The sequence below is a fragment of the Alosa sapidissima genome, chromosome 4 (assembly GCF_018492685.1).
Source record: "Alosa sapidissima isolate fAloSap1 chromosome 4, fAloSap1.pri, whole genome shotgun sequence".
Classification (NCBI taxonomy): Eukaryota; Metazoa; Chordata; class Actinopteri; order Clupeiformes; family Clupeidae; genus Alosa; species Alosa sapidissima.
This window is the reverse complement of record NC_055960.1, coordinates 36,428,146-36,445,429: the sequence shown is the minus strand read 5'-3', so window position 1 is coordinate 36,445,429 and position 17,284 is coordinate 36,428,146. Positions and strand designations below refer to the sequence as shown.

General features: G+C 41.2%; 1 protein-coding gene across 1 annotated transcript in view; it reads left to right on the top strand.

Annotated features, from left to right (window-relative positions):
* Positions 1-11,480: 11,480 nt before the first annotated feature.
* The window catches only part of ptprga (protein tyrosine phosphatase receptor type Ga), a 181,845-nt gene continuing 176,041 nt past the window's right edge, over positions 11,481-17,284 (top strand). Inside the window, exon 1 of the mRNA XM_042090215.1 lies at positions 11,481-12,005. Coding sequence (XP_041946149.1) covers positions 11,918-12,005 — 88 coding nt within the window. The 5' untranslated portion in view covers positions 11,481-11,917. The remainder of the gene's footprint in view (positions 12,006-17,284) is intronic.

Genomic DNA, 17,284 nt, shown 5'->3' with positions numbered 1-17,284 from the left:
AAGCTTCAGTTTTGTTATCAACATTTGCATACTGCAAAGTCTACGAATCGGGCTAATATCTATAAGTCTACGAATCGGGCTAATATCTATAATCTATAAGTAATTTAATATGTTGCTTGTGAATAGCTTGACAACGCTACAACGTCCAATATTAGCCCAATAAGTAGGGAAAGGAGAGAATATGGAAAAATGCTCTTTATTTTTCTTTGTGTAGCAGGTGGCAACACTATGTGGTGATGGTAGTGGTGTGTGTGTGTGTGTGCGTGTGTTTGTGTGCAGGCGCGCCTGCAGGTGTACGTCCGTACGCACTGTGCGTACCATCAGGCTACTCAACAGCGAGAGAAAATGTCCCTTGTGTGTGTGTGTATTCACACCAAATTGGCCTACCATACCTTCCCAACTATGCACAGTATCCCATTAGCTGCATGCCATCAGGCTATTTACCATTTTTTATTACGTAAAGTTAGTGAACACGTTATCAAAATTAACGTGCACACATTTTGTTTGAGCAGGAGAGAGAATACGCACGCAGGCACGCAATAGGCTACTTGTTGTTTTCTTTTACTCGGCTATCTATATATGGTTATCAGCACACAATGTTGAGCTAATTCACTAACTCAATATTCATCATGAATATCACAAGTTTTAAACAACGAAAACAGAAAGGATGGAGGCAGCAAAGCTAGGAGTTATTCCAGATGGACAAGAACAAGGTAGGCAATTGGTGTTCTTGTCAGAATTTTAGACTGCACTAAAGCCAGACGTCACGTTACGCTAGAACAAAACTAAAGGTAACTTTAGCCTGTATAAGGCTATATCAAGTTGTCCAAATGAATAGGTCATTGTAGACGTTGTCGTTGTATTATTGCATGTGGATGTTGTTATGCTATGTAGGCTACTTTTTTGCTGACTGACCAATGCACGGACCTAAAACGGACAAATATTGTTGACGAGTGAATTATTTTTTTGCGGGGGGTGATGGGTGTGAGTACCATAGCATTAATTCCTGCAGGCGCCCCTGTGTGTGTGTGGGAGTAGCCACCAGGCAGGTAGTGCAAACCACCATCAGGTAGGTGACCATTCGCTAAAGCTTTGCCAAACTACCTGTACTCATCCACACATGTCAGGCCTACTATCAAGTGTCACGCATTGAGCGTGACAGTCACTCATTTCAGTCTTTTTTTTTTTTAATCAATGGTCTTTTGATTTTTCCAATTTAATTACAGACAAGATATGAAGTTTAACAGTTCGATATAATTGCAACCCCCCTCCCCCATGCACACCCATAACATAGGAGTAAATATCATAAAATAAAGAAATTAAACAAAAAAAAGAAAGAATAATGAAAAGAAATAATAATAAATAATACATACTGACCAATCATGACAAGTTATCTCTGTGCTTGTGATTGTATTTCATATGAGAAGCCACAGTGTTAAATGAGCGAGTTGAACCATCCAATCCAGAGACTACTCCTCAACTACACTGTCCGGAGCAGTTACGCTGTCAAGAAAGGGGCCCCAGATCTTGTAGAACTTATTTACTGATCCTCTGAGACTATATCTAATCTTTTCTAGTGAGAGGAAGGACAGTATGTCCTTGACCCAGTGGGCGTGTTTGGGTGGGTAAGCCTCCTTCCATTTCAGCAAAATGGAACGGCGTGCTGGCAATGAGGCAAAGGCCAGGGTGTTATGTTATGCTACAGGTAGCAGAAGTTCCTCTGGGGCAACCCCAAACAGTGCCACAAGAGGATCTGGGTCGATCTTGTGGTTTAGGATTTCAGAGAGGGTCTCAAAAACCGAACGCCAAAAAGTTTGTACAGGACCAGTACATATGAATTAGGGAGGCATCCGCACTTTTACACTTATCACATATTGGAGAAACATTTGGATATATTTTAGAAAGTTTTATTTTAGACAGATGAACACGGTGCACAACTTTAAACTGTATAAGGGAGTGACGTGTACGCATAGAAGAGCCATGCACCTGCTTAAGAATAGAATCCCAGACATTATCTGGAAAGCATAGACCCAGGTCCTGCTCCCATGCAGCCCGGACAACAGTCAAAGATGGGGAGGTCACACCTGATATTAATTTATATAACGCTGAAATAGCTCCCTTCTTAAATGGGTCAAGACTAAGAAAGTCATCTAAAGGATTGACAGGCATAGACGGGAAGTTGGGTACCTGACAACGCACAAAATTCCTCACCTGGAGAAATCTGAAAAAAGTTGTATTAGGCAAGACATACTTTCCTGACAACTGCTCAAAAGAGGCAAATGTCTTCTCCATAAACAGGTCTTGAAAACAGCGGAGCCCTAAGTCATGCCATGCCATGCCATGAATGTCTTATCCTGCGTTGATGGAGCAAAGAGATGATTTAACGCTATGGGGCTTAGAAGAGATAATTTCTGAAGACCAAATGTCTTCCTAAGAGAGCGGTCCACAACTGGGTTATTTGTAGGTGTACGTCCAATCCCAGGAAGAGCAGCACCCAGATATGCTGACAGAGAGGTCTGCTTGCATTCCAGTTGCTGCTACTGGAAGAAACTGGAATCCATGCATTTCCACTGAATTATTTTTGGAATCTGATCCCTTATCATACCTGTTCATTCTTACTCGTCGCTCGACTTATCGTGACTAAATTCAAGATGGCTGCAAACGCTAAACTTTGTGAAGATACTGTCTGTATAAATCGTCTTGTAAGTAAACTACCAGTGCTTTTTCAAAGTTCTCAATGTCTCGTTTTAAATGTCAGGGCCCTCGGAAGTCTACCAATGAAGTGTGGAGATACATTGAGCCTCGTAAATGGGTGTAAAACAGTGATTTATTTGCATGGCTAGCCCGATGCCGAAGCACTATTGAAAAAGCTGTTGGTAGCATCGGCTAACTAGCGCCAGATTTTGGAGTGCAGGGGACAAGCCGAGATGGGCTATGAGACATACGTTCACACTCGGTATCATGTTTCAATACACTTTAGGTCAATATCACACCGGAATTCTCCTTTAAAACTAGGAAGATCCATGCCACCCTGGTCTTTTGGTCTTTGAAGAAAGGTTTTACGAAGTCTAGGCTGTTTACCATTCCAAATGAATGATGAAATTATAGAATCCAAAGATTTGAAAAATGATAAGGGAAAGACAGGTATGCATTGGAACAGATACAAATACTTGGGAAGAATGGTCATTTTGATTGAGTTGATAAGTCCAATGAGAGTCATGTTCAGAGGGGACCATTTTGAGAGGTCCTGTTTAGTTTGTCCTAGTAGTTTGGCAAAATTAGCCTTGAAGAGATGGTTGTAAGAGTGCGTAACGTTGACCCCTAGGTATGTAAAGTTACTCTTAGCAATCCTAAAAGGTACCGTTAAGTGCAGTTGTAACGCTTCATGACTAATAGGGAAAAGTTCGCTCTTGTGCAAGTTCAATTTATATCCAGAGAACTGGCTAAATTTGTCAAGCAAGGACAAAGCAGCAGGTAATGACACATTTGGATTAGAAATATAAAGCAAGAGATCATCGGCAAATAAAGAGACCCTGTGCTCAGCCCCACCCCCCCACTACACCTGTAATTTGGTTGGATTTGCGGAGTGCAATTGCTAATGGTTCAATAGCAAGGGCAAAGAGTAGAGAACTGAGAGGACAACCCTGACGGGTGCCACAATGTAGAGTAAACGGAGTGGAGTATTGGCTATTAGTTAGGACTGATGCAGAGGGTGAGCTGTACAACAGCCTTATCCAGGAAATAAAGACGGGGCCAGAACCGAATTTCTCTAAAACAGTAAACAGGTAATCCCATTCTACCCTGTCAAAAGCTTTTTCTGCATCCATAGACAATACATTCTGAAACAGATTTTGAAGGAGAATATAAAACATTGAATAGACGACGTATATTAAAAAATGATTGTCGATTTCTAATAAACCCTGTTTGGTCAGGAGATATTACAGTGGGGAGGACTCCCTCAAGTCTTTTGGCCAACACCTTTGCTAAAATCTTGACATCATTATTTAACAGTGAGATGGGTCTGTATGAAGCACATTCCATTGGGTCCTTCCCACTTTTGGCCAACAGGGAGATACAGGCCTGAGCCATTGTTGGTGGTAGAGTCCCTTTTTCAAGGGATTCAGCAAGAACCAGTGTGAGATGACCAGAGAGCTGAGCAGAGAATATCTTATAAAACTCAACTGGAAACCCATCTGGACCGGGAGACTTCCCTGATTGCATAGAGAATATAACCGATACAATCTCCTGTTGTGTAATGGGTTGTTGAAGATGTGTCATTAAGTCTGAAGATATGGTAGGAATTCTTAAATCACCAAGGAAAGCCTCCATTTCGTTCATATTCACTGTAGAGTCGGATGCATACAATTTACTATAGAACTCTCTAAATTTAGAATTGATCACATTTGGGTCAGAGGTTATTCCTCCATCATCAAGTCGCAAAGCACTGATACTCTGTTTGGGTCTTGCCCCTCTTAATTGGCTGGCAAGAAGTTTGCCTGTCTTCTCCCCATGTTCATAATAATCACTGCGACTTCTCTGCAAAAGATGTACGGTTTCTTGAGTGGAAAGTAAGTCAAATTCAGTTTTTAGTTGTAAGCGTTCCCTGTACAGCTCTGTCATTGGGGCGGTTGTGTACTGGCTGTCTATATCTTTAATTTGCTTTATAAGGTGTATTTGTTGATGGTTACGAATTTTTTCTCTATCAGCTGCAAAGGAAATTATCTGTCCCCTGAGAAAGGCCTTAAGGGCTTCCCAGATAGTTGCATTAGAGACCTCGGAGGTTTTATTGATGGTCATAAAATAACTGATCTGTTCAGATATGAAGTCAACAAAATCATCAGACGCTAATAGGGTTGAGTTTAACCGCCAGTTTCTCCTTGGATTGGTTTGGCTACACAATTGAATGATAGATCCAGTGTCACCGGAGCATGATCAGAAATAACAATACTCTGGTATGCACAAGAGCGAACCTTTGACATCATGCTACTTTCTATTAAGAAATAGTCAATCCTTGAATATGAGTGATGGACATGCAAAAAAAAAGAGTATTCTCTCTCAGTGGGATGCAAAAAACGCCATGGATCATATATGTTGTACTCTGAGAGGAAGTTGCGGATAAAGGAAGCAGACCTACTCCCTACGCTGGGTCTAGTAGAAGAGCGATCCATGACAGGATCTAAACAACAGTTAAAGTCTCCTCCAATAATGAGGGTGAGAGTTCAGACCAGGAAGCATGCCCAGGATATGTTGGAAAAATTTGACATCGTCTATATTGGGGGCATAAATGTTTGCAAAAGTAACAAAAGTGTTAAATAGTCTACCTGAGACAATTATGTACCTGCCATTTTTGTCTGCTATAACTTGGTTGGGGACAAACGACACGGCCCTATCAATTAGAATAGCCACCCCTCTTGCCCTCGCCTGAAAGGAAGAGTGAAAAAGCTGCCCCACCCAACTTTTGTGGATACGAGAATGGTCACTGTGTCGCAAGTGGGTCTCCTGCAGGAAAGCCACACCGGTCTTTAACTGCCTGAGATGAGAAAGGACCCTGTTTCTCTTCACTGGATGGTTCAAACCCTTTACATTCCAACTTACAAATCTAAGATTGCAACTCATTATAGTTCTTATCAAGGAAATAAGAGCAGAGGTCAGTGCACTGTACCCACCAGCCGCATAGTGATTGGCAACCATCAATCTGATCAACAAAGTAGCTAAGTATCACAAGGCACCCATAAAAAGAAGAGTCAGTAAAATTGAGGTCAGTAAAAATAAGGTCAGCAAAATAATTCCCCTCCTTCTCTAAAAACATAACATCCCCCAAAAAAACACCCTTGTTATCTCCCTGTAACCCACTCACTAATCAAACAAAAAACCCTAAAGCTGCTGATACAGCAGCAAGCTACCAAAAGACATTCCTTTGTCCACCTAAACTCATTCCGAATACCTCGATTCAAGCCCCGATTCTCCACATAAATAAGATTAAACCTATCAAAATGTTAATAATATTACTGAACTTTTCCATAGTACAGTGTGGGAAATTATATAATGGAGAATAATTATACAAAACAAAACAAAGTGAAAAAAGTAAAAAAAAAAAGACGGGAAAAGCTCTTCCAAAAGAAAACATGCACTAGTAAGAACAAGTAACATGACAGTCATTAAAAAGGCTGAAAGATTTGCCTTGAAACTACGACAAGGGTGGGATACGTCCCTATGAAAACTATTTGAGAACATTACATGTTTCTACCACAAGGTGGCAATAATAGAACATTGAATGCAAGCAGAAGCTAACCAACAGCTAGATCAAAGATTCTAGCTTTATCAACGTCTCTGGCTAGCTAGATCTAACACAAGCTAACAGAAGCTAACTGACAGCTAAACAGATTTTTGCAAATATAAATATTAGCAATGGCTAGTCTGCTTGAAGGATTTGACCCTTGTATACAAACTGCTCACAGTAAAACTCAATAAGCCTGAATTACAATTCAATAGGCATAATATTCCATACATCACAAGCATATTACACAAGGGCACTATCTTAAACAAATTAGGAGGGAGTTTGCCGCTCCAGATACTGCTTAGCCTCCTTCACCGATTTTAACCATTGCTTCTCACCGTTTGGCAGTACAATGCGAAGACGCGCTGGATAGAGAAGAAATGGTTAAAGTCCTCTGTTGTAAAGGGTAGACATGACATCTCGATAGTCCACTCGTTGAGCAATCACTTCAGCTGGGTATACCTCATAAAAACGAAGCTGCTGGCCTTGGTTTTCAAGCTTCCCTCGTTTGCGCGCCTCCCGGATAAGACGCTCCTTGACCTGGTACTTGTGAAGCTGTATTATCACCGGACGTGGTCGTTCTCCCTCCTTGGGTTTGGGTGCCAGACTGCGATGAGCCCTGTCAATCTCTGGAGGCGTTGGCAGCACCTGCTGTCCGAAGACCTCGCTGAGAAAGGTTGAGAAGAATTCCGACGGCCGAGGTCCCTCGACCGACTCTGCCAAGCCCACTACGCGGATGTTCTGTCTCCTGCTGCGCCCCTCCAAGTCACAGAGTTTGGCATGGATATGGTCATTGCTAACCTGCAGAGCTGAACACCGAGCTTCAAGGTCTGTGACCTTACGTCCTCTGCTGCTGTTTCCAGTGATGTTATGCGTTCTTCTTGACTGTCCAATGTAGACTGTATTAAATTCAATTTAGATTCCAAAATGTGGAATGATGATTTAAACTCAGCAGATAGCTTAGCAGTATGTTGGTTAAGCAGGTCTGCTATGCTAGCCATGGTCAGGCTAATCTCCCCAGTGTCCTTTTTTGAGCTTTTCCCGTGTTTTGACGTCATATTACTATTCGTTTTGTATGCAAAATAAAAACGTATAAAATGGGATGTAAAATTATGCAAATATTACTCGTATAGGTAGGTTTAGTATAGAAGTTTTGAAAGATTTCGTGGGAGGCTGCGGTCCTACTGCTTTTACTCCATTTGCCCGCCAACCGGAACTCGCATTTCAGTCTTTTGTCACGCTCTCCCGCCACACATTGTATTTCTCACGCAGAAAAACTATTTATATATTTAATATGCTGCCTCAGCGGCAGCGCCCAAAATGTCTCTGGCCGCGCCGCTCTCACTATGGAACCAGCAGCAATCAAGCGCGTCTCTCATAATGAGAGGGGCTACACAATAGCCAGTCATAAAATAGCTCTATTGTATATGGGTAAGATTTAACGCAACAACCAATGAAAAACGCATAACCTGGAATTGTTGAACATGAATTATTGAACGTGAACCTGTTACTTACTTCATCCAAGTTTTGTTCACCTTTCAGTTCATGGTTTCAGCACAGAGTAAATTTTCTTTTAATGTTACAACAAAACCAAAACTTGTTTGACACAAACAATGACAACGTGACCGCTGCTATAGAGAATGTTTCCCAGATAATTAGCATCAGTTGTTCATGACTGTCTGTAACTTAGCCAACAGTTTCACAGCCTGTTATTGACAACAGTTGCTCAGAACAAGTAGCCTATGCCTAGTCATACTTTTGTTCACACGATGACTGACATATTGTCAAATTCTAAACATATCTTTCTCCAAATAGGCTTAATCATTTTATTAGCACTAAACAAATTCAAGTTTATTGCATAGCCTATTGTTATAGGTCACTTTTAAAATCATGTCATATTATATAATTATATCCTGGCCATGGATGCATTAATCATTGCATCTGTATTCAAAAATGTCGGGTAAAAAGCAATTAAGCATCCTCTTATTCACCCTGAGAGGAAAGCCCCCAAAGGTCCAGGTTAGTGGATGCTCAGAGGTGGTGAAAAGGCCCATTATTGAATTGTCAGTGTCATGAGTCAAATATTTCCTTTTGCAATTCTGAGCAATTATAAATTATACTTTAGCCAATAATCAAATGCCACTCTCTTTTGCAAAGCTGAGGCACTGTTGGAAAACAATTAGAATAACTGTGTGATGTACTGACACAAAGTTACAAAGGCTAGATTATTCTTTTCTTTTTCTACCGGATAACAAGCATCTTTGAGCTGACCATATTTCAGCCCTCTAGGTCTTGACTTGATATGACTTGAGTCCTAGCATTAGGTCTTGTCATGCTGTGTGCAAAAGTAGATCAATATAGAATGACAACATGAGTACTTTAGACCATTATTTGCCAAGATATGCTCATGCATTTTGTAAAATGCCCTATGAAAACTCCCCATAGGATTTTGGGTTATCCAAAATGCATACTGGCAATCAAATGCTTACTGCATATGAACCCCTTATAAGCATAATCTTGGCCTCAAATGAAAGGTAATACTCTGAAGTTTCATGCTTGCATTTGGATTGTAGGCTACTTCAGGTTCTGATATGACTACACTAAATATGGAATAATTACAAAAAATACAAATCAATACAATTTCTATTTCAATTCAATTGGTGTGTATAAGATGGGCTATATTTCTGCACAACTAATATTGGATCGACTGGTAACCAATCTGGGGCTGGTGTATGCTAGCTGGTGATGCTAGTTGCGCATGTAAATCCTCACACCCCTAACCTTAAGAACAGCTCTAACCGCTGAGTTGGAAGCCTGGTGTTGAAAGACGAGTGACACATCATTCAGGATTCCGTATTATAGCTTTTACTCAGGAACTCGTAAAGGCATAAAAGCATTACAGGCAACTTGGGTCAGACTCGTCATTCACTAAACTGACTATGCGCATTTTAGCTCAGTGGTAACACTTAATGGCAACAAAAAGTTGTAGTACTGTAGTATTATTAATGAAACACCCCCATTCTCGCAACCCGTCTGACCAGCCACCCCTTTAACCCTCGGACGGGGGGGGGGGGGCGGGGGGCGGGGGGTCACTCTTGCCTGTCCTCAAAACTTGAGAGCCCTGTCCACGTCACTTGCATCATGTAGGGATAGTGTGTATCAGCAGGTTGTGTTTCTTTTTAAGTTGTGAATTGGGGAAGACTGATGGCTATTAATTGTAGTCAACGTTCAACAATATAGTGTATAACACTAACATTGCTGTCAGAAAATCATGGCAGAGAAGATTTTGCTTTCCACTCTCTCTAAATATTTGCCTCATAGTCTAGACCTATACAATTTCAGGTCAGTGTTTCAGACCTTATAACTTTCATTTCCCATTCAGACTTCTTGTCCGTAGCCTCTTCAGAGTTTGTATACATACTGTAGGGCCAATATTCATCTCATGAACCATGTTCCATGGGCCTTTTCTTTCTTGCTCTAGACCTTGAGATGCTCTACTGTAAGTGGTCTTGTCTGAAGTAGATCTTTTTAAGCCAGTAGACGTGAGTTGAGTCCAAGCTTTACCTTTGTGCACTTATTTCTTGAGAGGGATTGTGGTAGAGCTTTATGAAGTAACTTTTTATAACATAACATACTGAAGAATTGATGATATGGTCCTCAGTGGCTTCAAATATGTCAATAGAACAGTAGCCTACTTTATGATGGTTCAGCACGTCCTATTTACTCAGTGGAGCAAAACACACATCTTGTTCACTGCTGTGAATACCAGCAAAGGGGCACTAAAAATATGCATGATCATGTAAATCCAACTGGGACAGAAATATGATGGATTTATGGATTTGGAGTTATGGATTTCCCATAACTGTTGACCATTTCTTGATTTCTGGAGGATAAATGATAAAATGTCAACATTCACGCATAATTGTGCGACTGTGTGTGTGTGTGTGTGTGTGTGTGTGTGTGTGTGTGTGTGTGTGTGTGTGTATGTGTGTGAGATAGAGAGGTTTTGGCATGAGAAACACTGATTTCGTACACAGTCCTAGCTTGTAAATGGAAAACACACTGGATGTAGACATACTGTAACAATACCAGCCGATCAACACAGTGCATCAGGAGCATGAGAGGGTTGGGTGTAATTTGACTAATGATCTCAAATATCAACAACCTTTCACTAGAATCACAGACTATGCGCTTGATCAGTTTTCCCAAGCTTTCGCAAAACTGAAACCAAATCATAGGGTGAATATTTAATGTATTCAGATGTTGGGCTCCAGGTAATATTTGGAGATGACTTAAAGGCAGTCCACAATTCTAATCCAAACACACATTTTTTTATGAAATGCATTGACATTCTCTTTACAGTCCACAACTTACAGTCTATTCAGTGTGTCTACTAAAAAAACCCATTAAAATACAGAACTGACTCTGTAAACAGGCACAGACCGAGTGATCCAAATGTCTACCAAAGCATGTTGCTTAGAAGCATAGCTGGGAATGCCGTGTTTATGATTCGTTGTTGAGCTGAAATATCAACAACTTTTTGCCAGAGCTGCTTTAATCTGCTTCCCTATTTGTAGCCCTGTCTTCAACTCCCAAGAAAAAACCAAAAGCGGAAACTGCTGTTTATCACACCCTTAACATTGTCATGACGGCAAAAATCAAACACCAATGGCTTAACATTCAACTATGCCCCCCTACAGTTGTATACAACCAGACATCAGAAAGATTGAACATTGATATTGATAGAGTTAATATGGTTCAAAACTTTTCTGTATCAACACATTTTAATTACACGATTACTGGCAACTTAACATAGAGGTAACATAATGCAGCCATAATTGAACAAACATAATTTTGAAAAAAAAAATCTTTTTGGGTGTGCCAATAGCCTACACAGACAAGCTGAGATGTTCTTATGAATTTTCTCTAAATAATTTTCTAGAATTTTACCTTTTCTAGAAATTCAATATTTCATATGCTAGCTGCATTGGTCTTTGCCTTACGCATAACATTATCTTTCAGATCTTTTTAATTCGGGAAATAGGATGAACAGGGCATGAGTCTGATGGAAACTGACACTTTGGATCTCATCAGTAACCTACTCCTCGGCGCTAGGATCCGGAGGAGTGTGCAGTCTTCCCTCTCTCCCTCGCCTTTTTCTCCCCAGCCTGTTTTAAAGTCTCTGCCAGACTTGGGCTCACACGCTACTTCCTGGATGGAGGAATGGAAAGCTTCCAGCACCGCTCCAACTATTATCTCTCTGTTTTCGCTTGAACTGCTGCAGCCTCGCGCTGCACGGACGTCTACCATCAAAATATACGCTATTTCCACCTTCTTCGACAAATGAACTGAATCGGAATAGTACTACATTCCTCCCGTCATGAGTATTTCGGGGAGTACTGAGCTGTTTGAGAGATTTTGAGACAGAAAAAAACTGTTTCCTGGCCGTTCGTACTTCGACAGATTTCTCTAAGCAGAATCCACTCGTTTTAGAAGTAAGAAGTTTGTCTGTCTGGGCGCCACATTTGCGCTGAAGGTTTTTTGGTGAATATCATCGTCAGGACAAGTTTTTGTTTATTTTACAGACTATTCAGTCAACAGTTGCCTTATTTATTGGTTGCTCTCCATGTGCAGAGTGACATGCGGAGGCTACTGCAATCGTGTTGTTGCTGGATCTTGTCTCTGATTTTGTCAGCCTTCGTGTTCTGCTGGGCCGTCTGTCATCCCGGTAAGTTTGTGAAATTAAATTCTTCAGTTCATTAGCGCATGACGTCCGAAAATTACATTTGGAGTGATCATAAACCGACAATCCGAAATGAATACGCCATGAAATGTACACAAATATTTCCCCCATATGTATTTAGTACGCATGCATTATGCATTTTGACACAACCCATTTGTAATCGACACCCTGACTGTTAGTGTTTGCTTTGTCTTTCTACCTGGATATTAATTTATCGGACTGGTTTTATGGACTCCAACCTGATCTTGCAACAATGTTGCCATCTTGCAGTTTAATAAGAAATAACCTTTGATTGATACATAACACCACGGAATCCATAACAAAACCGTTATTTTACGGGGATGTGTGTCGTGGGCTATAACTGAAGCGGCGAAGACACACACAGTGTAACTTGTGTTATAAATTAGAACGACTGCGATGTCAAAATGCGTTGTTTCTGTCCATTATTTGCATTCATCATTTGCATTAACATTCTGCGAAACCGCGCATTTACGCAAAAGAGGACGGATTTTGCGTCTGCGTCGGCTGCAAGTTGATCTTAAACACCGTGGTGAATGTGCGTGCCTCGAATCGTTCTAAGTATGACCATTCTTGACGGCGAGAGAAGGAGACGTCTATTAGCTAAACATTTTAAAATGTAGCGCCTTTCTCGAAGCTGGTGATCGAGACTAATCGGCTATCCACAGACAGTTCGACTAAATCATATCATTTAAACGCATGTCTGTAATCACTAATCAATGACACATTCCGTTTTTCGACACCCTAAAGACTGAAGATGTCAAAGCAGAATTTCTGCTTATTTTTAATTATCAGGAATGACCTTGAATAGGATCCATCAGCCTTTTTTACTGTTTGATTGTGATGACAAGCAATCCAAGAAGTGTAGGGTACAATCATTACCACCGACTCAAAAGGGCTCATAGATCCGGCTGATGCAAATACATGTTCTCTTCGGTGTACTTGTCCATGATGGGTTGACGTGGATATTCACAATTGCATTATTCCTTCTTAATAGAATAGTTAAAATCCAGAAAGGGTTGGGTTCTAGTTTCCATAGTTTCTACAGTATATGAAAAATTCCGTTTTCAGAAATTGGGGTCATACAGGAAATAATATAAAGGCCACATAGGTTTAGTTAATTACCTGAAGCACTTTTTTGCCTCTTACCTCTTACAGAAAAGGTTATTGTTTGCAGGGTATGAAGGTAGTGAAAGTATCACTTTTGCCTCAGGGATTTTGTCCGATAAGTTTAAATCAGTATACTGATGTAACTACGCAGATGAATGAGATGTAGGCAAGATGTTATAATTCCTTTCAAAACAAACATCAATATGCATGGATTGTTTTCTTCTTATCCAGTTTGCATAAACAGTGCTGACCCAGTTATGGGTTATTTTTTTATAGTTAAATCTAATCAAAGTCGCATCTCATTTTCCTCTTTCTGCATGTTGTAATAAAATTCCCATCGCATCGGTCCTTGCTTTCATGGTGCTAGAACTATATATAGAAAAAACAGCTCACCAAAAATGGACACCGCATTAATTGCAGCCTCCTATTTTGGCCAGTGTCGTGTGAGTTTTAGACAAGATGTAACAGAGGAGTTGAAAGCTGGAACTATTCTCTTGGCAAGACTGTCTGCAAGCTCCAAAATGTCAGTGTGCAAGCTGGCTTTGATTCCATTAGAGGGTCTGAGGAGTGCACCATGCACGTCGCCACCAAAGGACAAGAGCCAAGTACACCTCACACGGACTCAGACATATTGATGTACTTCCATCTTTCTTCATCTGTTTCTTGCATATTTGTCCATGTAGTCTCTTCCTTTCTTTCTTTTGTTTCTTTCTTTCTCTCTCTCTCTCTCTCCTGATAATAACTCCCCTTCCCAGTATGAGGCTGTCCGCAGGCACTCTAGTGTAAGTCAGTGATGAGGTGGGCAGGGTAGGGTGGGGTGCAAATGAAGATTTACTCTGCCCCCCCCCCCCCCCATTTTCTTTAACAGCCTCTATGACTGACTCGCTGTATTTTGTTCTGCTGAAAGGTTAATTTAGCAGGATTCAGTGTTTCACAGAAACAGCCAGAGACGCAACGTCGCAGAAAATGGAGAACAGTTTGAGTATATTTATTCCCGCTATGCTCATATGAGAGACGTGTCTCCACACCCCTCACTCTGCCGAATCCGATAATGGCCAGTCTGCTGAGTCTGCAATGAAAAAGGAAAAAAAAAAAAAAAAACATCTGTTGGCAATCTAAAAAAGTGCTGAATATCACCCTGGGGTGTCTCATACCGCTGGGCATCTCTGACCTTAGTGAAGGCTCGGGCAGTTTGTGGTGCTGAAAGACCATATTCTGTCTTCCACGTGTGATACGAGGTGTTGGGCTTTCAGTTGCAGGTTTATAACTAAACTGCAACCAACATATGAAATTAAAATTAAGATAAAGATAAAGATAAAAAAATTCCAGACAGGCAAATAATAACAAAATCCTTCCGGGCCGATTGTGTGCCTTTTCTTTCTCTGTTTAGCAGAAGAATATTACTGAAGTGCCCTCTTCCTCTCTGAACTGACACTTTAATCTCTCTCTCCCTGGTGGGTGATACCCAAGTTTGACATTTAGGGAGGATTGTGTGTTCTCTTGGCCTCTGTGACAACATTATTATCATCATCATCTTTCTCAGCACTGGCTATTATCCGTCTTACTGAGGCACCAAAACAGCTATAATGTCCGCCAGGTCACTTTATCAGTCACACAGGCTGTCATCGTCTCCAAGCTCCTCTAATAGATTGATTAAAAGATATGGTGGGACGCGGACAGTTAACCGCGTGGATTGCTGGCGGGCAGTGGTTGCCTAGCGATTTACTGCAGGGCTGTGTCACTCTCAAGAAAACATGCTGTTTACATTGCCAGGCGCCCGAATGTCCAGAAAATAGCAAACTCGCAACATGCGCACCCCCCCCTAAAATATGCTGTATGTACATGTATATCACCGCCTTCCTGTATGATGAAAGAGCCAGAAAATAACGCCATTCAGAGTCCGGGGCTGACCATTGTTCCAGCTCATTGTCCCAATCAGGACTGGCTGAATTATGTGGCCGCGGAAGGGTGGGAGTTTCCTATCATTCTCCTAGAGCTTTTCTAATTGTGCCCGAGGCCCAGGCTGCTCTCCTTAGGAAAAGAAAAAAGCTTGTTTCTTTTCGGGTGGACTCGATTTGGCTCTTCCTCATAAGCCTTGCTTTAGTTAGCGTGCTTCCTGCTCGGCCCTCCTCTCTGTGTGAGAGGCAGCCATCATGCTGTTAGATGCAGGGCTTCTATTATGCCTGGTCAAGTATGGAGGAAGACATTCCTTAATTGCAGCTTTTAGAAACTCTTAATGCTGTATAAAAGTCTGGTAGCCATTAGGCACAAACAGAAGTCCTTGTCTGTTTTCATATTTGATGATGCTGTTGTTGAGCATGACTATTTCTGGGAGCGTATGTACTAAAGAAGGTCACTGATAGACCACTTCTATTGCTGCAGGGAGGTGGAGTATGGCACCAGGATTGCCAGGTTTGTGTACTAGCTATTTACTTTAAAAAGATACCCAACGGAACAACAATTCCCTTCGGCATCGGATGACGTAAGCCCATGTAAAGTGAACGGGATGCGTCTACAGTGCTGCATTAAGCGCCTGTGAGCGCTGTGTTTGTGTGGAGACAGATGGAAAGATCTGCATGTTCATGTTCAGTATTGACAGGCAATATTTAATCACATTTAGTGGAGCCACAGTCTGTTTTACATAGACATTGATGCATTGTTGAATTATGATGAAGATTTGTCAAACACACTTTGCCAAAATGCTTCATTTCAGACTTTCAGAAGCTTCCCATGTGTGGTGGTTTTGCATAAACCTTTAGTTTTTTTTTTTCCCAGAGATTTCACCATGTTTCCATTATTCCTCTCGGCGCTTGGCTTTAGATGTGCTTAAAGTGCTTAAAAGATTTCCATTCGGTATTGAAGTTAGGATTGGAACTGTATGGCTATGAGGGAGAGTACCTTGATAAGAGCTTTAGCATGAATTCTGTGTTTTTTTCCCAAGCCCTTTCCCCCCTCTCTCTCTCTGAGGTCATAATTAGTGAAGAGTTGTAAAGAGCTGGAGTTATAAAGAATATGAGGGTCTACATTAATTATTGGTTCAGAGTGCCTCATCCCCGAACGTTAAAAGCCGTATCTGGGGAACACTGATTTAGCATCCCGGTCTCATCAGCGGTCCCTCTCTGCCTCCTCTTCACAAAGCTTTGCCTGTTGTCATAGTTTCACACTCTCACTGTAGCCATTTATCTGCTCTTCAGAAATGGCATGAGAACTTGTTTTTATTTTCTTTTACAAAATTTTCTTAAGTGTTTCCTGTATTGCAGAGAAAAAAAAGTGAAAGTATATTGTGTTCTGGAACCTTTTCATGTGGGTTTTAGATGATTTTAAAGTTATTTTAATTACAAAACCGAGACCATACTGTCCCTTAGAAGTAGAACAATCTCAATCACAAAAAATGCACAAGTAATCTGCTGTATGTTCAAATATGCAAAAAAATCTATCGTACTGTTTGACAAGCCACTTGTTTTTTGCTCTCTTTTTCACCAGCAATACAAGGCAGTAGTGTATCGACCACTAGAGGGTGTGGAATTTGAAAAGCGTTTTTCTTTTTATTTCATGTGTGATATATGAGAAGAACAAAATGGAGCAAAATCCCTGAGTTGCTAGGCCCTGCTGCTGACTACGCTGTGTGGCGTGCTTACTCTAGATTAGCAGTGGCATTAATTCAGTCTCTGTAAAAGCACTCAATCAGAGCCTTTGTAGAAGAGTGCTAAACTTCATCCATCACTATTTCTACCCCAGCTGGAGCCCCTACCTGCTTCTTAAATTAATTTTTCTTTTCACCACCTTCATCGATTCAGGGGCCTGTTTTATTTCTTCGTTGAGGCACTTTCCAAAACAAAGTTGGCCCTCTCCAATCTTCCGCCTGCCGATGATTTGTACCTTGATCAAATATTTACAAGAACCTGCAGCGATACCTTTTTTTTTTCTCTCCACACACTTCACATTTGGACTCGCAGTGCTTAAATCTACTCCTGTCAGTGACCTCACTAACATGGTGCTGTGTAGCTGCCAGATAAACAGTCCATCCCTCCCTTTTGGAAGAAGTTGCTGCTCCAGTTGCCCTTTTGGAAGAAGTTGCTGCTCCAGTTGCCCTTTTTTCTCTCTACCAGATGACGAGAGCTCTAAAGAGCTTCCTT